The sequence below is a fragment of the Podarcis erhardii genome (assembly GCF_964252035.2).
Source record: "Podarcis erhardii genome assembly, chromosome: Z".
Taxonomy (NCBI): domain Eukaryota; kingdom Metazoa; phylum Chordata; class Lepidosauria; order Squamata; family Lacertidae; genus Podarcis; species Podarcis erhardii.
Genome location: NC_138504.1, coordinates 27,064,579 through 27,086,610, shown reverse-complemented (window position 1 = coordinate 27,086,610; position 22,032 = coordinate 27,064,579). Strand labels below are relative to the sequence as shown.

General features: G+C 44.0%; 1 protein-coding gene across 1 annotated transcript; it reads right to left on the bottom strand.

Moving 5' to 3' along the window:
• Positions 1–1,386: 1,386 nt before the first annotated feature.
• On the bottom strand, positions 1,387–15,336 carry ZC4H2 (zinc finger C4H2-type containing). The gene is made up of 5 exons (XM_081847329.1): positions 15,074–15,336; positions 7,058–7,229; positions 5,908–6,080; positions 3,209–3,371; positions 1,387–2,006 (listed from the first exon to the last, which is right to left on the bottom strand). Exons 1-5 carry the CDS (start codon positions 15,124–15,126, stop codon positions 1,893–1,895), a joined length of 675 nt encoding a protein of 224 aa, XP_081703455.1. The 5' UTR covers positions 15,127–15,336; the 3' UTR covers positions 1,387–1,892.
• Between the last annotated feature and the right edge of the window lie 6,696 nt (positions 15,337–22,032).

Below are 22,032 nucleotides of genomic sequence, written 5' to 3'. Positions count from 1 at the left end.
GCTCAGTAAAAGGCAGTTTCCTGCACTCCTTCCTTGAGCAAAATGAATGGATGCTTTTCTTTTCTTCATTTTGCATCACTCAGGCATAGCTGTCAACTTTCGGATTTGAAAATAAGGGATCAGCAGCCTCGAAAATAAGGGATCAGCAGCCTCACCTGTCCCGGGGACAGTCTACGGGATATCTAACAATCCGGGATAGCAGCAGGAAACAGCGCTGAAATAAGGGAATTTCCCGCAAAAAAAAAAGGGAAGGTTGACCACCAGGGCTCTTCATGTGTGTGCCATAATCAAGCACAGTAGTAGACCACAAACCACCAGTGCAGAAGACACTAGGTCCAAACCCTGATATCTGCAGTTAAAAGAGGGGTATGGAACCTTTTCACCCATAAGGCTGTACTCCCTTCTGGGCACCTTTCCTGGGACTGCATGCCAGACAAAATGGGTAGAATAATAGAGGAGCCTTTTACATGTGTACAGTAAGCTACATTTCTTCATCTACCAACCAGGCAAACAAGAGGCATTCTCATGGATCAGGGGCAGGTTCCAGTCAGGCAAAAGCACTCGGGGAGTGCACAGATCAAGGCTGGTTCAGCCTGGGGTGAAGAGTCCTGTAGGCTGGACAGAGGGGGTCATGTTTGGCCTGCAGATGGGAGATTCTTCACCCCCTAAATTAAAAGGGAACAGGGAAAAGGCCTTTCTCTGTTGGGGACCCTGTTTGTCACAGGCTGTCAGTCACAATTCTGGGCTAAGGAAGCAAATAGTATAATCTGAAAATAAGAGCCTTGTGGCTGGTCCATTTAAGGCCAGCACTCTGTTCTCACAGTGGCCAACCAGATGCCCAGCAGGAGCCCACAAGGAGAACTTGAGCACAACAGCACTCTCCCCACTTGCTGTTCCCAGCAACAGGTATTCACAGGCATACTGCCTCCAACAGTGGAGGGGGACCATAGCCACCTGGTGAAAAGCAACTTCCTATGTCTCTGCAGGAGCACAAACAGTCTTGCAGAAGTTTCAGCTTCTTTTCAGCAAGTGCCTACTTCCTTAACATTGCAAACATAAAAATGTTTTTCTTTGTGTGGGTGATACTTGCTATAGCATTGGATGCCAAAATAGTGGTCAAATAGTATTTCTCTAAGCCAGAAGGCAAGCCTGTGTACAGGCTCCTTGGCCCTCCCCATGATTAGCAAAAATGGGGTGCATTGTCCAAATAGTAAAAATTGCAAATAATAGCACAGCCGAATGCAAGTTTGCATGAACAGATAAGATAATTGATCAGTGTTTCCAGGTAGTGCAGAATACTGATTCCCTTAACACATACCCCTGATTATAACTGGAAGAGAAATGGGTGAGTAAAGACACACTTCCCATAAAATCAGACATACACAGTTTTGCCCACTTAAAGACTCTTCAGCTCTGGAAACTAGCATAAAGGCTTGATACAAAATTAGTGGAGGAATGGAATGAAACTTGGAATGGAAAACGAAGATGTTTTAGCAAGCTGAGTAGAAAATCATTCAGTTTGTTTTTCTAAAACATTAAGCATGTTATCACTGATCGGATAAAAGCCTTTGTTTTCTCTGTACCAGGTATACTTCAGCCTGAGGGTGGTACAGGTTCTACTTGTGCGTAGGAGTCCAAATGGTGGAATGACCAACATGTCACAAACTGTAGCACCATTGCCTCTTAATAACTTCCTATAAAGCAGAAAATCAAAAGATGAAAATAAGGTCCAAAATGAAACAGTTGTGCTTAACATCATGATAAATAGAAACAAAAGCTAAAGTCAGGCTTGTAATTTTGCACTCAGATGGACGCTGGTCACATTTATGGTTCTACTGAAAAATGGGACATGGTTGGGGTCTGGTTGGGTCACAAACTTCCTTGGCAGGCTTTCATTCGTCTTGCTTCCTCTTGGGCTTCTTTGGATTCCGAGAGCGGCTTTTGGCTTTGCAGAGAGGGCAGATTGGTGCATTCCGATGGATCTGCTGATGGCATGACAAGCAAGCCTGAAATACAATAAAACCATCCCATTAGGAAAGTGGTTTTTCCCTGGAAAGCCAGGGTGAGCAGCTTCTTCACCTTGATGGTTCCAGACACAGCCTGGCCAAGTTTCCTCAGAAGACAACAAACACATACCAGCTGGGAGAAACTCTCTCATAATACTAGAACTCAAGAGCCACCTGATAAAAACAACTGGCAGCAGGAGGTTACAGGACAGCTGAAAGAAAGACTTCCTCATCACACAAAGCACAATCACTTGCAAGAAACATCCCTTAAGTTTATTCTAAGATGGCCCAGGACCATGTCTAAGCTTGCAAAAATAAACAAAGCTGGAGAGAGTGTGGTAACATGGGCTCATATTTCCATATACAGTTGGGGCATGAGGTAGCACAAGCATTCTGGCATAAGGTACAGTGGTACCTCAGGTTAAGAACTTAATTCGTTCTGGAGGTCTGTTCTTAACCTGAAACTGTTCTTATCCTGAAGCACCACTTTAGCTAATGGGGCCTCCTGCTGCTGCTGTGCAGCCGGAGCACAATTTCTGTTCTCATCCTGAAGCAAAGTTCTTAACCCGAGGTACTATTTCTGGGTTAGCGGAGTCTGAAACCTGAAGCGTATGTAACCTGAAGTGTATGTAACCTGAGGTACCACTGTATTTGAAGCAATAGCCAACCTGTAGAGCCAGACCCAACACTTGTGCTGCATTCTCTTAACATTAACATTAGAAATCTCTTCAGCATGAGGAATTAGTATGTCTTTTATTAACTGCAGCCCAGCTTGAAATTGCGCAACATCGGTCATGGAAAGAGGGGATCCCTTCTTACAACTGGATCAATAATTATGGGAAGTGCTTTTCTTAGACCATCTCATGAGACATAGAAGAGCAGTGAAAGGGGTTACAAAAACGGATAATTCTGGTGAACTGAAAATTTTCTCTTTTTTTTCTTTTTTTTTGCATTTGTGAATAAAGGGAAAAGTTTCCCCTCTCACATCTCAAGAGGGCCTTTGGAGAGGAAATGCTGACTAATAACCTAGAGTTTTACACTTAGAATTTATTCTGTGAACTGACGCATGATCCATGATTTACGTGAATGAACTATATATCAGGAATTGTGCTCCAAAATTTCTGGAGGGTGAAGGGTGCCACAAAGTGTTGTTTGGCTGCTGGATTGCCTGACCACCAGCGACCCAAAAGGTGTGTCCTTACCTTCATGGGTGGGGGTTGCTGTCTGAATGTTGCTGTCTGTCTGGTGTCCTGTTTCCTGGCCACCTGTAGCTGTTGAGCAGCAGCTGCAGCTGCAGCCAAAGATTCTGGGATAGGAGGTTCCTGTGGTTCTGTTTGCCATTCAGCTTTCTGCTTTTCAAAGTAGCTAAATAAATAAAGAAGAAAAACTAATACAGGCTATGCAGAATCGCTGCCACTCTGATTCTTTCGGGGAGCTTACATTAGCCTTCACTGACCTGGTGCAATCCAGATGTTTTTGACCACAATTCCCACCAGCCCCAGCTAGCACAGCTGATGGGAGCTGTAGTCTGAAACATCTGGAGGGCACAAGGCTGGGGCAGACCTTTGCTTTGATCCAGTAGTGTTTTCCTTGTGTTCTTATGCTGCCACTCACTGACAGACCCGGGGAAACAAGACAAGCCTCATCTGCAACACACATTTAAAGCAGTTTTATAACAGTTTAAACAGGCACAGCTTCCCCCAAAGAATCCTGGGAACTGTAGTTTGTTAAGAACACTGAGAGTTGTTAAGAGACACACACATACACACTTCCTCTCCCAGAGATGCAATTCCTAGAGTAGTTTGACATTCAATGACTCTTCCCAGGGAACTCTGGGAGTTACAGCACTGGGGATAGAGGATAGAGAGTCTAAAAACTCTCAGTCCCCTTAACAAACTACATCTCCCAGGATTCTTTGGGGGGAAGCCGTGACATTTTAAAGTTGTATGATACTGCTTTAAATGTATAGGGCAGTTGAGGCCAAAGATGACTCTTCCAAAATATTATGGGGAATATTCAACTTCTGGGAGTAGTCAACTCAGAGCTGCCATTTTGAACACCTGCCATGTGTCAGGTGTCATGTTCCATCCTGAGTACCTGTTCCTAACGTTTTTGAACTACTATCTTCAAAATATATCATGTGAAGTATAAAGTGTACGGTTCAGGTATTGAATAGACTGCTTCTCCTTTCATCCCTACAGGTGCTTCCCTATATCTTTGATATCAGTAGGAAGACTATTGATGTTAGAATGCTGGATGGAAATCTCTCTATCAAAGTGAGGTGTCAGCTAACAGTGTATCCCATTTGTGGTAGATTTCCATCCAGCATCTCCAAACTAACACCTGGCAATCAGAGAAAGCTACTCATAGTTAGCAAACTCTAAACTGCTTGCGATCAGCAAGCTTCCCAATCTATGCAAAGTATTAGTGAGAGCTGTACTTAAGCCATCTATCCGCAATCCTGGATCTCCTCCTTGTCATTCCATCACCTGTGTGTGTCTCCTTCAGACAGCTACTTTCAAAAGCATCAGGATGGCTAGAACATATTGCATCAAACAGGACATCACCTGCAAGTACTGGGTAATTCAATCCATAGCATCGAATGCAGAACTGCAATATGTCATGTCCAATACATAGGTAAAACTACAACCAACCTACACGGACATTTTAGAAACCACAAATAAGCAATTTTTACACACACATGTTGAGCAACCTGTGACTCAGGGTGGTCCAACTTTCCATACCAAATGGGCCACAAGAGTATTTAGGGGAAGTGAAGTCCTCTCGCTGCCTTCCCAAACCTGGCTAAGTGAGGTACTGAGTTTTGGGAAGAATGCTCAAGGCTCTGGCAGGGTCTTCAATCCCTCCCACCTCCTTGCCAAGGCTAGGGAAGTGCTAACTGGGCTTTGGGAAGGCGGTGTGAGGGCTGCAAGGGGGTGGGTGTCAAATGTTGCCAAGGGCCATGACAAGGCCCCAAGGGCTGCATATTGGACCACCTTGCTGTTACTAAACACTTCAGTTCTGAGAAGCACAGCCAGACAGACTTCTCAATAATTGCTTTAGAGATGTCAGCAGATCCAATAGCGTTGCAAAAAGGGAGAACTTCTGCATGCACATGCTGGACACATTAACACAGCATGACCTCAACCATCACTAGGCTTCAGCGAAGGAGGGTCTTCTGAGCATTCCATTCTCAAAGCTCTATAATTGCTGGCTTGGGAATAGTATCATTTTTGCCACAGCAATTGATGAATGCAGAAGCCAGAATGTTTTACTATAAGAATTTACAATTTCTGTTTTTAAGCCTTAGAGAACAATAAACAAAACCTCCAAAAGCATGATCCTCAAGTAAAGAGAGATCCAAAGAGCCTTCAGAATACTGGACATAGTCCATCACAGCAACCTGCATACACATCCCCTCTTCATTGTGCTTGAGAAGCTGTTTGCCTCTCAGGACCTGAAAGCAGGTGCCTAAGCTTTTAACTGATCACCGAAGAATTGATGCTTTTGAATTATGGTGCTGGAGGAGACTCTTGAGAGTCCCATGGACTTCAAGAAGATCAAACCTCTCCATTCTTAAGGAAATCAGCCCTGAGTGCTCACTGGAAGGACAGATTGTGAAGCTGAGGCTCCAATACTTTGGCCACCTCATGAGAAGAGAAGACTCCCTGGAAAAGACCCTGATGTTGGGAAAGATGGAGGGCATAAGGAGAAGAAGACGACAGAGGACGAGATGGTTGGATAGTGTTCGTGAAGCTACCAGCATGAGTTTGACCAAACTGCGGGAGGCAGTGGAAGACAGGAGTGCCTGGCGTGCTCTGGTCCATGGGGTCACGAAGAGTCGGACATGACTAAATGACTAAACAACAACAAGCTTTTAACAAGCAATGTGTCAGCTTACTCAAGGGAGAGCTTCTCTTCCTCCTCACACAAATCTGGCAGCCTCTGCAAGCCCAGAGTCATCCTCAAGGCATCCACATGCTCCTTCAGAGGCTTGTACTCCTCATGCAAACGGCGGGTAGACTCCAAGAGCTTATTGAGGTCGTTCTCCGACTGCTTGATTGTGTTCTCCATCTGGAGAAGGAACAAGGCAGCATTCATTAGGTTTGTCCAGCCCCGCCTGAAATGCAGCTGCAACAAAAGCACCAGGGAGCCCACACAATGTTGAGGTTTTTACATTCAGGTGAATATTTAAAAGAGACCAATGAAACCGTGATAAAGAGAGTCATCTGGGATACGGAAAGTCCATGCTAGATTCTGCAGGAGGCCAGAAACAGCACAGGTTGTGGGAACAGAAGCTGAAGTCAATGCCCTGAGAACCTCAGTTTTAAAAATCAAGTTTCTAGGTCTTATGGTTGTGAAGAGATGTTTGTGGACTGCTGCAGTATCAGGAACCAGAGAGGTGGCTGAATAAGATTCCCTGTACAAATTCATTTCCTGTTTATTCCTGTTTCCCCTTCTTTTGTCACTTTCCCAGTGCTGAATTTCCCAGTGCTGAGCTATCCTCTCTTAGTGACTACATAAAATACATTGATGGTGCCATAAAATATTAACAATAATATTCGTATTGGGCGGGATTCTAGACCTTTCTCTCTCACTCACTCTTTGTCCCTCTCTCTGCTTTCCACCCCCCGCCCCCCATCAAGCATTGTAGCAAGATCATAAATAATGAACATAACATCTTCTTTTCTACCACCTTTTTGCACAGTGACATAAAGTTCAATAGTTGAATGTTTTGTTCACATAAAAGTTGCTCTGAGTTCCCTTCTGCCTAGCCTGTCGGGGGGAAAGTGAAATAACAAATCTTGGACAGACAACATTTTTTGCAACCAGGTCTGGGAAGCAAATGAATTCAGCACACATTTCTGAGGAGTAGCATCTAAGAGGGAAAGCACAACATTAGTAGTAGATAAGCCTTCACACTATGCTAGGTTACTCAGGAGTACACCCAACAAATGCAAAAGTCATGCTTACTCCCAGGTAAGTATGCATAAGACTGCAACTCGAATGATCATGAAAACTCATTACCACCATGCCTGGCTGTCACTTACAACATTGATGTCAGCATGGATGAGTCTCAGTTCCTCCACATGAGCCATTTTCTCCTGCAGCAGGAGGTCCATCTCCTGTTTGTATTCCTTGAGGTGCCTTTCCTCAGATTCCAGAGCCTCGAATTCAGCCTTCAAGCGGGCCTTGATCTTCTCCATTTGCAAAGTCTTGTTTCTGGGGAAGGGGGGAGGGGATACACACAAGCACAAATGCACAGAAAATATCAAAGTAAAGCTGAGGTGGCATTTCCTGTTTGCCAAGAGGCATTTAAATCATTCCAACCACTGTCATAAATGTCAGGTGATGAGGCTGAGCTCCAAAGAAAGTGGGTTTTGGCAGCAGGGACATAGAATGGCCATGTTTTGAAGCTTTGGCTATGTTCAAATCTGGGCGTCATAAGCCGAGAGATGCACAACCGTCACACCTGCAGCCCCTTTGCTCCTGCGTCATTCCTTACTTCATACAAAACAACCCCCAAATCTACAGTCAACCATAGCTTCCTGTTACACCCAAGTGGGAAACAATGCTTAACCGTTTCTAATCAAGTCTGGATATGAAGGGTTAAAGTTGGCTTTAAAATCTTGACTTGTTCCGAAGCCATAGTTTCCTGGTTCAAACACTACAGGTTATGGTTAGCTGTCACTTCCTAGCTTTTCCACTTGCTCATTTTTAAATAATAAAGTTTAAACAGCAGATGCCACATATGTGCCATTTTTAGCTTCAAATGCAATTTGGCAATTTTTGACCAGTCAGCTGACTGGCATGTCAAATGTACAATCAACATATCTAACTGGCACATGGTTCATTTCTTGCTTAACTGATTACTTAATGCAAGGTATTTGGGCACAACTCAGTGACTTAGCAGGGAAGAAAAAGCACTGGTGCTTCCAGTATCAGAGGCAGTACCAGTTTTAGGGGAACATGAATGGGAGAATGCTATTGTGCTGATATCCTTATGAGCTTCATGTAGGCATCTTGTTGGCCACTGTGGGAAAAGAATGCTGGACTAGCTGGGCCTTTGGAATAACAGGGCTTTACTTATGAGCATAAAAGGACGTGAGTGGCGCTGTGGGTTAAACCACAGAGCCTAGGACTTGCTGTTCAGAAGGTCGGCAGCTCGAATCCCTGCAACGGGGTGAGCTCCCGTTCCAGCTCCTGCCAACCTAGCAATTCGAAAGCACATCATTTTTTTTAAAAAAATAATATTTATTAACATTTTAAAGACTACAAAAGAAAGAAAAAAAAGAGTTAAACAAAACAAAACAAAACAATACAATACAATACAAAAATAAAAACACCACACAACGCCAACCCCAAAACATTAAATTAACAAAACCAAACAAACACAATTTAAAACACATCTAATAAGTTCAATATATTAACTTTCATTTACTTGTTTCAACGACCTCCTCACACCTCCCTTTTTGTATTCCACTTTAATTAACTGTTTCAGCAATTCCTTTCCATCTTCCTCTGTTTTCTGTCCTGTAATTTATCTTAACATATTCTAACCTTATTTTTCCCTTTAATATATAATTGTCTTAACATTTTAACCTTATTTTCCCTTCAATACTCTAATAATCTATTTGTACTTAATTCCTTGTAACATTTCTACTAAAGCCATATAGCTCCTTTCCAACATTTTTCTAACACTCATTAATTTTACAAAATTTTTATAAATAGTCTTTAAACTTTTTCCAATCTTCTTCCACCGACTCTTCTCCCTGGTCCCGGATTCTGCCAGTCATATCCGCCAATTCCCTATAGTCCATCAACCCGGTGATCTTCTGTCCGATGCGCTTAACTCTTTTCCAAGTCCCTTCTGCGAGTCTTCTTCATATTTATACATGAACTTTACTTTGTCTTCCACTGATCTTATTTTCCTTTTCCTTCCTTTGAGGCTAAAGAGTAGATCTCGGGGAAACTCCCACCTAAAAATGATTTTATTCCTTCTCGACAGGGCAACCAAATCTCCGTAATTAAATCTAAGATCCAAAAGGTATTTCAGGACGTTTTTCAAAATTTCCACTCTTGACTGTTGTTGTTCTAAGTTCCTCTGGTAGTTCCAACAGTCTCTTATTTTGTTCTTCTCTTTTTTCCCTCCTCTTCCAAGTCCGAAAGCCCTCACAGTTTTAATCTCTTCTTGACCCAAGTCCTGGTCGCAAAAGTAATCAAATTCCTGTGTGAGGAAATCTATCAAACTTTCCTTCTCCAGTTCAGGTAGGGCTCTGATCCTCGAAATCTGATTTTCTTTAAATTCAATCATAGCAGGCATCAACTTATGGTCATCAAATTGCATCTGTAAGGCTGGGACTCTCTCTCTCTCCAATTGTGTTACTTTAGGTTCAACTGCAATAACTTTCTCCCTAGCCTTCTCCGCAGTTTGCCATGTCAAAATAGATTCCTGTGTCAGTTTCTGAATAGTTTCTATATTGGTGTTCACTTTTTGTCCCAAATTGTCAATTTTGGTAGTTACCACATCCACCTTTTTATGAAGTTGTTCCAGTGAGTCACTTATCTTACATAATACAACCACTAAGGCCTCTTCTGTCACATTCTTAACCGATTCAAGGTCCCCAGAATCTCACAGGTTTTTATCTTGCAGCTGGAAATTCCCCCAGCTCAACTCTTGTGACAGTTTCAAAGGCTTCCTCTAGAGGGAAACAGTTTCTATTTGAATTAGTCCTTTTAAACTCAATTCAAACAATAAAGTTAGTTTCAATTTTCTGTTACTTTTTAAACGCAGACGGAGACAATGGAAACAATGTATTCCTCTTATTTAAACTAACTGTCAGTGAACGTTCTAATCACGGTCAGTCCTGTTGGCAGCCCGTTTCCAGAATCGGAGCGGTGGTATATTAACTCTGTTCGCTCTCTCCTGCAGGTATACTCAGTCCAAAACTTTCCCCCCTCTTCTCCTGCCACCAAGGGGGGTTTAGTATTTTTTACTGATGAAAATTTAGTCCTTTACAATAGGCTTTCCGAGACTTCAGCTTGCATCCTCATTGCTTCAATCTATTTACAAAAGGGGAAGGTGGACTTCCTGTTTTAGACCTCCCCGTTTTGGCACCAAATTAAGACGTTTAAAAATCCAATTCTCTGCTCTACTCACAGATAGTTGCTTTAAAATCAAATTGTCCACAGGAAAAAGTCAGCGCTCTCCGGCAACAGCTATGTGGCTTCGCTCCATGCAAGAAGCAGTCAATTCGAAGCACCGCGCTGCTCACCCCATGTCGCTCCGGATCCCCGAAACTGGGTTTCCCCGCGAGTAGGGGAGGCACAAAAGGTGCCAGCCGAATCCCACGTTCACAGGCTTCACCCGCCTGTGATTTCTAGTGGGTCTCCGCCTTCGCCATGGCGGCCAGACCCAGATTTCCACGAGGCAAATTCCTCCCGATCAGAGGAATTCAGCCATTACCCGAGGCGCTAACCCGGAAGTCAGTTTGAAAGCACATCAAAGTGCAAGTAGATAAATAGGTACCACCCCGGCGGGAAGGTAAACGGCGTTTCCATGCACTGATGTGGTTCACCAGAAGTGGCTTAGTTATGCTGGCCACATGACCTGGAAGCTGTCTGCGGACAAACGCCAGCTCCCTCGGCCTATAGAGCGAGATGAGCGCCGCAACCCCAGAGTCAGCCATGACTGGACCTAATGGTCAGGGGCCCCTTTACCCTTTACCTTACTTATGAGCATAGGAAGTTGCCTATACCGAGTTGGGACCATCTAGTTCAGAGCTGTCTGCACTGACTGGCAGTGGCTCTCCACTTTTATAAACAGGAGTCTTCACTAGCCCTGCCTGGAAATGCCAGGGATTGAACCTGGGACTTTCTGCATGTAAAGCAGGTGCTTCACCACTTAGCTCTAGCCCTACCCTGTTGGACCTCAGTCCCCAGGACCACCACATCTAAGGCAGCCAACTCTTCTTTGTAGCCTCTGCCTGGTGAAACCTCTTCTACACACCTTAACTTCTAGATTGCCATTTTCTGCACTGCTTCTGTTGCCCCTCTCTTTCCCATTACAGCACATCATTAGCACCAAGGCTTCAACAACAGGAGAAAATGGAGTCGTATCATATCTTTTGCCACCTAGCTCTGCATGGGCCTCCTCAGCTGCAGTGGAAATGATCAGAGAGACGCCGTCCCTGTTCTCATTACGGCCTCACCTGCAGCCTACAATGCCGTAACGGCTCTACCACCAGCTCTGTCGCCCCCTTCTCTCAAGCCTCATGCACTCACACTTCCAAGAACACATTGAACAAAAGAGCACACTTTTGCACACACTTTTCCTGGTCTCCTCAGCACATTTTGCCGCAGCTCAGAACAAATGGGAGGATGAAGACTTGCAGCGATGCCATCTTTTTGTTCAGAATGGAACACGTAGCACAGTGGCAGAAGGAGAGAAAACCCTGAGCTCACTAACAAAATGACTGGTTTCTCTTCAGAAGAGTCCCAAGTTCAATTTATTGCATCATCTCCACCAACACCTTCACACAGCAGGGCAGGAGTCTACATGAGACATTGTGGGGGGGGGGGGTTTTCCTGCCATTCAGAGTAGACCATATTTCCTTAAGTAGGTTACATGTCTGACTCAGGATAAGCCAGCCCTATATATTCAGAGGGTTCATCTCTTTGGGGGAAATAGTGTTCTTTACAATGATAGAAGAAATGGAAAAAGAGAGAAAAGTTTAGGCTACCTCTAGCACAACTAGGATGTCAGAGGAGGAATTAAGGTACAACAGAGCATCATAACTAAGAGAGAAGGAAACCTGAGAAGGGGGGAGCTTTCAGTCAAGTCGCTGTTGTTAGAAATTGAATAAAATAATAACAATTTGCCATTAATTTATCAGTTTTGATTTTCCCCTATGCCCTTCTCTGTTCCTGGGTCAACTTTTCATTCAAGGCTACTTGTAATGCCCTGTGTTATCCCTACAAGCAAATCTGTAACCAGTGGGTTATAAAAACCCACCCTTAAATAAGGAGAGGAGAGCGTTGGACATTAGAAGCCAGAATAGTCTTCAAAATAATAATAATGAAAAAGCTATAGAACGATCAGTATCTCCTCCTTCATTCATCAATCTAATACACACACTCCTCTTGGAAATCATGTCTCAAAACTCACTCCTATGGTGTTTCACTTTTATTTTGGGCATTCATGTGCTGGCTGTATAACTAGATTCTCTGGGTATTTTGCATTAGAAACCCAAAGCACAATTCAAATTTGACACAATGAAAACACTGAAGTTAATTATAGAACAATAAAATCCATCTGAAATCATCAACACAACAGCATTTTTTTTAAATCCAGCATGAGGGAGGCGTGGTGTCAGAATCTAACCCACTAGACAAATGTGCCTACTGTAAATAAAAGATACAGACAGTGGCGTAGCGTGGGGGGTGCAGGGGGGGCCGGCCGCACCGGGCGCAACATCTGGGGGTTAGGGTTAGGGGGCGCAAATCCACGGGTTAGGGGGCGCAAATCCATGGGTTAGGGGGCGCAAATTACTTGCCTTGCCCCAGGTGCTGACAACCCACGCTACGCCACTGGATACAGAGTGCCTCCAGACTGTCAATTTTTTGTGTGAGGGATTTATGCAGTTAAATTGGATTAAAGAGATCTGCCACCGTAGCACAACAAAGAAATGGTCTTTCTGCAGGTTGAAAAGTGATGGGAAATGCACTGGAGTGGGGTGAATAGGAGAAAATCTTATATGTACACAACAAGGAAATCAGGATGAAATCTCAATAAACAACACCCCTGGAAAATGAAATGGCCTCACATGGCACCCTAAAAGGCAAGTGTCTGGGGAGTACTTTCTGTTAAAGAGGGTGCTACCATTGAAAAGGTCCTCTCCCCAGTAACCACCTGCCTCACTTTGTTAGAGGCTGAGGACAGGAGACCCTGGAAAAGGCACTCTGTAGAACAGACTTTTGTTTTTTCATGGTCTGATGACTAGATACAAATAAACTAATTGGATCTCTGTAGAACAGAGGCAGCTATCTGTAAGTTGTCGACTACAACATAATCAGCACTGGCCAGCACAGCTAATATTTATGAATTATGGGAGTTGTAGTCCAAAACTGGGAGGGCACCACTTTGGCTACCCCTGTGCAGAAGATCTCAAGATCCAAACATGTATGCATTGGAGAAAGCAATCCTTCAAGGAGCCTGGCCCAAACTGTTCAGGATTTTATAGGTTAATACAACAGAGCTAGAGCATAAGCGCTAGAGCATCTTCCTTGCATACAGAAAGCCAGAAGTTCATCCCCTGGCATCTCCAGGTAGGGGTTGGAGAGACTCCCTGCCTGAAATCCTGGGGACTTGCTGCCAATCAGTGTTGGCAACTGTGTTGGCATTCTGGTCTGATTCGGTATGAGGCAGCTTCCTACGGTCCATTTCAAAATGTGACTCTGCCTTCACAAAAAGACTTAGACAAGGTAAATGAAACAATAAGAAGAGCATAATGTTCATATTATTTAAAACACCACATTAAAAGTGAAAGAGGAATGGTGCTTTGCAAACTACATGTGTCCCAGTAACATGCACTACTGTCCACTTTATAAAAATGTAAAAGGTTCCATTGCATGGAAGGGTGGGCATTCCCAGCTCATTGTGTGTGTTTGTGTGTGTTGGAGAAAGGCTTTAGAAAACTGCGGCAGCTGTGCTCAGTCCATTATTCCTTTCTTTTGTGTGTCTCCAATCTACTCCCTTAATAAGCAGGGGAGTTGATCCCCCTGCAAATAAGAGAAAGGAAAGAAAACTGACTATGCTTTGCATCCCTATATTTACCAAGGCCCTTCTCTTTTCCACAAGAGAAGGGAAACACAGTGTGCATCTAGAATGACACTATTTTCTGGTGATATTCAGTCACATACAGGCAAATTGCATGGGTTGTGAAATTAAAGTTGATTTGGAACTCATGCACAACAAAGCCACTTCCTCCCCCAAATCAAACTTTTTTGCACTGGAATGTGTGGGACAGGCACAATGTCAAATAACCTCTCTGTAAACAAATCAGAATAAATGCTCAATAAATATCTGGTGTCTAAACCTCCCTGCAAACTTGTGCAAACAAATCAGGATGAATGTTCAACAAACAGGTCATCTGGAAGGTTATCTGTGTTAGGCAGATAAAAACTTGCAATGAAGATTTCCCCAATACAAATTCTGCCTCATCCTCTCTTGGCAAGGATATACCCAAATTCACCTGTCTTCTACCTTGACTATTTCAGAAAGTGTTTCAGCTTAGGAGGAATTACATCTTCAACTTAGAAATCTATCTTCCAACTTTGTTCATTGTCAGAGCTTCTCATCCATCAAAACTGCTTTATGTTGCTAAAAAAATTACTGTTTCCAATACCCAGTTACAAGGGAGCAAGCTTTACTGAACCCAGTGGGACTTCTTCCTGAGTAAGCATGCACAGCATCAGGCTTATTAATTTCTTTCCTGAGGCATCCTTCCATAAAGAATGTAGCAAGGCAGACTTTAACACAGAACAGCTTTTGACAACCAGGTGCCCTCCAGATGTTATTGGACTACAACTCTCACTCGCTATGCTGGCTGAGGCTGGTGGGAGTTATAGTTTAACATCTGGAGGGGACTAGGTTGGTAGAGGCTGATACAAAGCAACTATAATGATAATAATGGACGATTTTCTGCAAATGTATGGTCCATAATTCCGCTGTGCATATTTTATGTGCATTCATCATAAGTCAGTCTGCGGCCGCTTCCCCCTCCCCCCGTCTGTTGCTCTCAAAAGAAGCTCCATTTAAAATCCAATGGACCTTTTGTGTGACATTTATAGTAGCTACTTTTACACTAGCATAAATTAGCCACTCTTTCACAGTGGAAAAGGAAAACGGGCGCGAGGAGAAATTAAGCTGCAATCCGACGCACGCATTTTCCTGGAAGTAAACCACGACAGACACAGAAGGGCTGCATTCGGAGTAAACATGCGTGGAATCGGGCTGTATATCACCATCCTTTCTAAAAACGGCACACAAACAACGAAAGCCTTACCTGATCTCTTTGATGCTTTCAAGTTTGCACATGATTTCCTGTTCATCAGCCATGCTTTCTCATTCGCGATTTTAACCTCCCGTGGAAATGAACAAAATAATAGCAGTCAAAGAGGAGGGAGAAAGGAAAATCCAATACAATAGACACAATGTAGCCGCCCCGACCGTGCTTCTGAACGCAAAGACTGCGGTAGGGGAGAGCGAGACCTCTCGGGACTTCGAGTTCAGATTGTAATAGCGGTCCAGGCTCACTTAGGCGGCCAAGACTACAAGGCCCACAATGCAAAGCGCGGAGCTACTGCTCTCTTTCTTCCGGCAACCTCTCTTTGCATTTGTCACAGCTAATTATGTCCAGTGGTCATTAGGAGTGCAAATGAGTGAGATGCGTTTTCCTAGAGTGTTTTTTGGTTTTTTTAGTGGAGATTGGAGAGTGGAGATTATGGATCTTTCCATTTAATTCATCAAATGAATTAAAAACTACAACCTCTATTTGACAAAATTTGAATAGAATGCCATATAAAAATTACATAGTTACTTTGTGCTATATATAGTCAATAGACGGTAGAATAGAGTAATGTATATTGTACGGAAGGAGAGCAAGTTGCACAAAGCTATGTGTGTATGTGTGTGAGAGAGAGTATTGTTTTGTGTGAGCTTTGTGCAACATAGACAGCCCCCCTTTGCGAAATACAGTCATACCTTGGGTTAAATATGCTTCAGGTTGAGCATTTTCAGGTTACCCTCTACGGCGACCCGGAAGTAACGGAACGCATTACTTCTGGGTTTCGCCACTCGTGCATGTGCAGACACTCAAAATGACGTCATGCGCATGCGCAGAAGCGGTGAATTGCGACCCGCACAGACGTGCAGTCGTGGGCTGCATTCCACTCGGGATGTGAACAGGGCTGCAGAACGGATCCCGTTGGCATCCAGAGGTACCACTATATAAACTAATGATTCCAATCACTTTGAAGGATATCTGTACCTTTTGTTCCGTAACTTTCATTCTCAAAGAGTTACAGACTTACTTTTTAAAAAGAAAGCTGTAGGTTTGGGGGCTGCTGCTCACTGTGGGCTCTGTACATTCATACCCCCATTCTCACCTCTTGGCAGCCCTGCTCAACACGCCCTTTCCTTGTACTTACTGAACCAAAGCGATGGGTGTTTTACTCCCTTCCCCCACTCTCTCTCTTCAGCCCCTGCCTCCTTTTTGGAAAGAAAAAAAGAGGGGCTCCTGCCTCCTTCACAATTTGTGGCTCTTGCCTCCACCAACTATCGGTTCACACAAAGCATTCCCTTTTAGTTGTTCCTTTTTATGATAAAATGCACCACGTATTAATGTAGTGCAGCAGATTATTCCACTCCAACACAGAGGGAATTAAGGTAAAAGCCCATTACCCTAGTGGTCTAGAGGCCTGTAACTGTAGTTGTGAACAGAAAGAGATGGAACGATTAAAATTTTTGCATCAGGACTTCCAATAAGGCAACACTGTCACCTTTTATTCATCTCACAATATCATGTCACATTCTTTTAAAAAGCTAGCTGCACATACATATGTGGGAGAAATATTGATTCAATGACCCTACCTAATCCATAGTCTCTGAAACAATATGCAGAGTGAAAAACAGAAACCCCTTGAAAGTCACCCTCTACTGAATTCTGCATTGCAATTCTGCAGCCAAATAATGTATTCAATACGGCATATACTGGAGTTAAGTGTGCATTAAAAATACATATATTAGTGAACATAACACACAATAGCCATGCTGCCTGGGGCTGATGGGAATTGTAGCCCAAAACATATAGAGGACACTAGGTCAGGACCATGGGACGCGGGTGGCGCTGTGGGTTAAACCACAGAGCCTAGGGCTTGCTGATCAGAAGGTCGGCGGTTGAATCCCCGCGATGGGGTGAGCTCCCGTTGCTCGGTCCCTGCTCCTGCCAACCTAGCAGTTCAAAAGCACGCCAGTGCAAGTAGATAAATAGGTACTGTTCCGGTGGGAAGGTAAACGGCGTTTCCGTGTGCTGCTCTGGTTCGCCAGAAGCGGCTTAGTCATGCTGGCCACGACCCAGAAGCTGTACGCCAGCTCCCTTGGCCAATAAAGCGAGATGAGCGCCGCAACCCCAGAGTCGGCCACGACTTACCTAATGGTCAGGGGTCCCTTTACCTTTACCTTTAGGTCAGGACCATAGGAAGCTACCTTGATGGTAAGAGCTGTTTGACAGTGGAACAGACTTCCACAAGAGGTGGCGGACTCTTCTTCCTTGGAAGTTTTTAAGCAGAGGTTGGATGACCATCTGTCATGGATGCTTTAGCTGAGATTCCTGCATTGCAGGGGGTCCCTTCCAGCTCTACACTTCTATGATTCTGTTATTCTACAACAAAAGCAGCAGCAGCAGCAGCAGCAGCAGCAGCAGCAGCAACAACAACAACAACAACAACAACAACAACAACAACAACAACAACAACAACAACAACAACAACAACAACCAGATCTATTGTGAGATTAAATATTCTGCTGCATTTTCTGAGGAAACTGTTATGGCCCCTGTAATTCATTCTGGAGGTCCATTCTTAACCTGTAACTGTTCTTAACCTGAGGTACCACTTTAGCTAATGGGGCCTCCCACTGCCGCCATCGTGCAATTTCTGTTCTCATCCTGAAGCAAAGTTCTTAACTTGAGGTACTATTATGGGTTAGCGGAGTCTGTAACCTGAAGCGTCTGTAACCTGAAGCGTCCGTAACCTGAGGTACCACTGTAATATAATCCTTGGTTTCAGGAGAACACTTTAAAAACCCAGGTCAGTTTAGGGCTATATGTTTGGAGGATTCAGGATCCTTTGATGTGTGATTTAATTAGAGAAATTAAATGTGATTGCTTTGAGGGGGTTGAGGGACATTAGCTGCAGTGGGCCAGTGAGTCTCCTCTGGTTGCTAAGACACTGAGGGAACGAGAGCTGGCAGGTTGAGGAGATGAGGAGGGAGAGGAAATTAAGATTCCACAGAGAATGCACAAAACATGAGCAATGGCAAGGGGCTTATCCAGCTTCAACAACAACATCAACAAAACTCATTTTTTCTTTGTTATTTTTATTTTAGCCCGAGGTAACATTTTCAAGCTGGATTTATTTCTTCATGGGTTTATTCCATTCCCCATCACATCAATGAATGCAATATGAGTCAGACTGCAATCCATAGCCTACTTAAACCATCAACATCCCTGACCACTGGTCCTGCTAGCTAGGGATAATGGGTATTGTAGTCCAAAAGCAGCTGGAGACCCAAGTTTGGGAAATATCAATATAGAAAATACAGAGTTAGATGGCAAGTTAAAAATGGTTTACTTACAAACCCTTCAAAGGTCAGATTCACGTGCTTTTCCATACAGCAATTAGAAAACACAGGCAGGAAAATTTATGTTCCAGTGTGGTGAGTGCTTCTAAATTATTTGTTTAGAATCACAAAAATGGCTTCTTTAAGACACACATTCTAAACTTGGAGCAACTAGCTCAGAACTCCTTACTGGTAGGATTGACATGGTGGGATGGAAGAGAACAAAGGCTTGCTAACCCTCCCTCCCAAGGTAAGGTGGAGTGACCTAGCTAAGCCTGGCAGGACAGCTTACTGTATAGTCTTAACCCAATGATTCTCAAACTTCTTTCTCTGGGCCACATGTTCAGAATAAAATTTTCCTTGCGCCACACCGAATGTTTTTATTGATTAGAAATACAACGGAAAACAAAAAGAATAAACTCCTAGCAGTGCTTGATTTTGAAAAGATCTCTATCCATCTTCCGGGGGGGGGGCGGTTCAGCCAGAACTCACCGGGACTCAGTTCCGGCACCTGTCAGGTGGGTGCCATTGCCATTCTAAGAGAATGAGAGGTGTTCATGGTGAGTTCCAGCACCAGTTTTTCTAAAAAAAAAAAGAAGCACTGCATTCTGCAATATAAATAAATAAATGCTACTTTGATACCATACTATACTACACTGAAATGTTTAAATGTCCTTGAATCTTTCTGCTAAACTTGCCATCCTCTCCTGCCACACTACTGTGGTACAGCACACCCTTTCAGAACCACTGCCTTAAGCCTTTCATGCATTAATTAGACTTAAGCATTTTGGTTATATGAGACTGATTATCCCATAAGGGGGTGGGTGGAAGTTGTAATCCAGTAAGGTCTGGAGGGCCACTGGTTTACTATCCACATTGTAGATAACTTCAATGAGTTGTGATAGCTAGATACATTAAAAAAAAAAAAATCAGCATTGCTGGTGGCTATTGACCTAGGCACATCCCACATGTTTGTAGAAGCCTTTTAAAGCAGCAGTGTGGCTCATGAAGATGAGATTTGCAAGTGGCTAAGAGGGAACACAGAAAGAAACTCCCAATGGATGCTATTTGCTTTGGGTGGGTGGTGTGGGAACTGATGATGCTTTGCAGACTAACAGCATCAGGATGTTTGCCATCCTGCTCATGCTCAGTAGATATATTTGTGAATACAGCAAACCATGTACATGCAGAATGATGGGCTTGTCAGTGATCTCTCTCTCTCTCAAATAACATTTAAGAAAACAATTAATAAATATGAAGTCATTGAGACATACTTTCCATAAAGGTTAAAGGAGAATCATGAAATAGCTGACTCACTTTAATTTTAAAGGGCAAATCAATACGGGATAAGAGAGAAATAAAATGAGTCACTATAAAATTCATTTAATAAACTGGGGGGAGGGTGGCTAGCAGAGTTTGGATCATATCAATAAGTCCAACTGGCTTTCTGGCAGTGACACCTTGTGCCTCAATTTTCTTATTTATTTATTTGTACATCTGTTTCATCTGATTTCAGTAGAACCCTTGCTTCATTCTGTAAACTGCTTTGGGATCTATGATTGAGCAGTAAGACAACACAAAAATGAAGCTACCTATGTATATATATGGGGTGTACAGGGGATGTGTAGCACCTCTGTTGGGGGACAGGTCATGCTCCTTGGGGGGTAGTTTGTACACCTTTGGTCTCCACCCTGCTCTCAGCTCTCATCTGTGGCTCCTAGAAGCTGTCACCATGCGACCGTGGGCACACCCTGGGAATGGCTTTGACTGACCAGCTAAGACAGGTAAGGGTAGCAGATGAGTCTCAAGCCCTTGGTGAGGTTCTGGCGGCTTGAGTGAATGAAACCAATAATGGGTCCAACAGTTTCTGATTGTGCTATAGAGGGAAATGAGGGGCAGATGGGGCTCATCAACCTGGGAAGTTAGCCCATCTAGGAGAAGGAAAACTCTGATCCTAAACCTCTGTTGAGAAAGGCTTCAGCAGTAAATCCTGCGGAAAAATCTGTACTTGCTGTCTTGCAGGACATCTTCAGGAGAAGAAAAGGCTAAGCAGTAAACTCTACACAAATCCAGAGTGGAGTTGGATGGGTGACTTATACACCTCTGTCTGGCAACTCTTGCAGCCAAGCTGTATTGTTCTGCTTTCCTTTGGACCAACCACAGCAGTGATATCAAGAGGGGAGTCTTGTTATCTGGGCAGCCCAGGAGCTCCATGCACACTGCCCAGGCTTGCGCCCATGAAAGAGGTCACTTCAGTGCTGCTAATGCAGCAAACACAATGTGGGAGCCAGAAGTTATGAGTTACTGTTCTGTACAGACAAAGAAGGTGCTGTGATTCTCCAGTGGCTTGACTTCACACCCAGGAGCACACTCCATTATCTCTCAGGACATGTGGAGGCCAGCAACAACTGTGTCTGACAGTGAGGGCAGAACATAGCCATAGTTGCTAGCATCCACTGATAGCAGAGATACCTTGTTTGTTTATATTTCATAAAATTGTAAAAAACAAACAAAACCCCAACCCTCAAAGTGGTTTACAAAGAGAATGAAACAATAAAATTCTTAGTAACCGTCACAAGGAACTATTTAAACATTAAAGAAATCAGCACCAAACTACAAACAGATTAAAACACACACCAGCATTTGACACATCTGGGTGGTCTTGCCTGAACAACGTTTTTAGCAGAACAGAGCAAAGTGAAAAAATGCATGTTTGATGTCAATAGGTAAGGAATTCCAAAATGTAGCTGCCATATCTCCCCAGACTCTGTGATCATCACCTGAGGCCTTTCTTTGTGTGCCTCATCCACAAGAGGTCTAGAGAGTGGCAACATGAGAGAATGGACTTTTATGCAGTGGTCTCCCACTTGTGAGATGCTCTCCCCAGGGAGGTTCATTTGTTGCCTTCAACCCATATATTTAGATGCCAGGCAAAAATATTCCTCTTCTCCCAGGCCTTCAGCTATTTAAACAATCCATGAACTTTTAAATTGGGGTGGGGGTACTGTTTTTGCCTAATACTATGTTATGTATTTTTGTATTTTTATATTGTAAACCACCCTGTGATCCTGGGATGAAGGGTGGTATAGAAATTTAATAAATAATAACAACAATTGATCAAGTTACTAGAAATGTGGAACAGGTATCCTGCAGCACCTCTATCAATGCCAATTCTGTTGACTGAAGTGGCTGAGTGGGTGCATTATGCCGGGAAGGTGGCCTCATAGGCAAACCTGTCCTAAGTTGTTAATGGCTTCTTATAGACGGACACCTTGAACTTAGCCCGGTTGCGAATCGGCGGCCAGCGCAGACCTCCGAGCACAAGCTGACAGGGTCAGCAATTGTGCTGCAGCATCCTGCACCAACAGCAGCTCGCTCCTCCCTATTCCTCCTCCGCCGTCCCAGCCACCCATTGAGCGCACTGCAGCAGCCCAGTCCTGAAGCAAGCAGCCCCCTTGCTAACCTCCTAGGCAGCGCACGCCGGAATCGCGCACGGGCCAGCGGCAGCTTAGCGGGTGCCCGCGCCTGCGCAGACGGCGCGATAGCATCTTCTCGGCCAAGCCGAATCCGCCGCCGCCTCTTTCTCAGGAGCGGGAGGGGCCCGGGCGCGGTTGCTAAGAGACG

What these genes read in the sequence shown, in the direction of transcription:
- ZC4H2 (XM_081847329.1), bottom strand. Translation starts at nt 15,126, where the DNA reads ATGGCTGATGAACAGGAAATCATGTGCAAACTTGAAAGCATCAAAGAG. An exon ending in GAAAGCATCAAAGAGATCAG is followed by an intron (nt 7,230 to 15,073) that starts GTAAGGCTTTCG and finishes CCCCTTCCCCAG; the next exon opens with AAACAAGACTTTGCAAATGG. An exon ending in AGCAACCCCCACCCATGAAG is followed by an intron (nt 2,007 to 3,208) that starts GTAAGGACACAC and finishes ATTGTATTTCAG; the next exon opens with GCTTGCTTGTCATGCCATCA.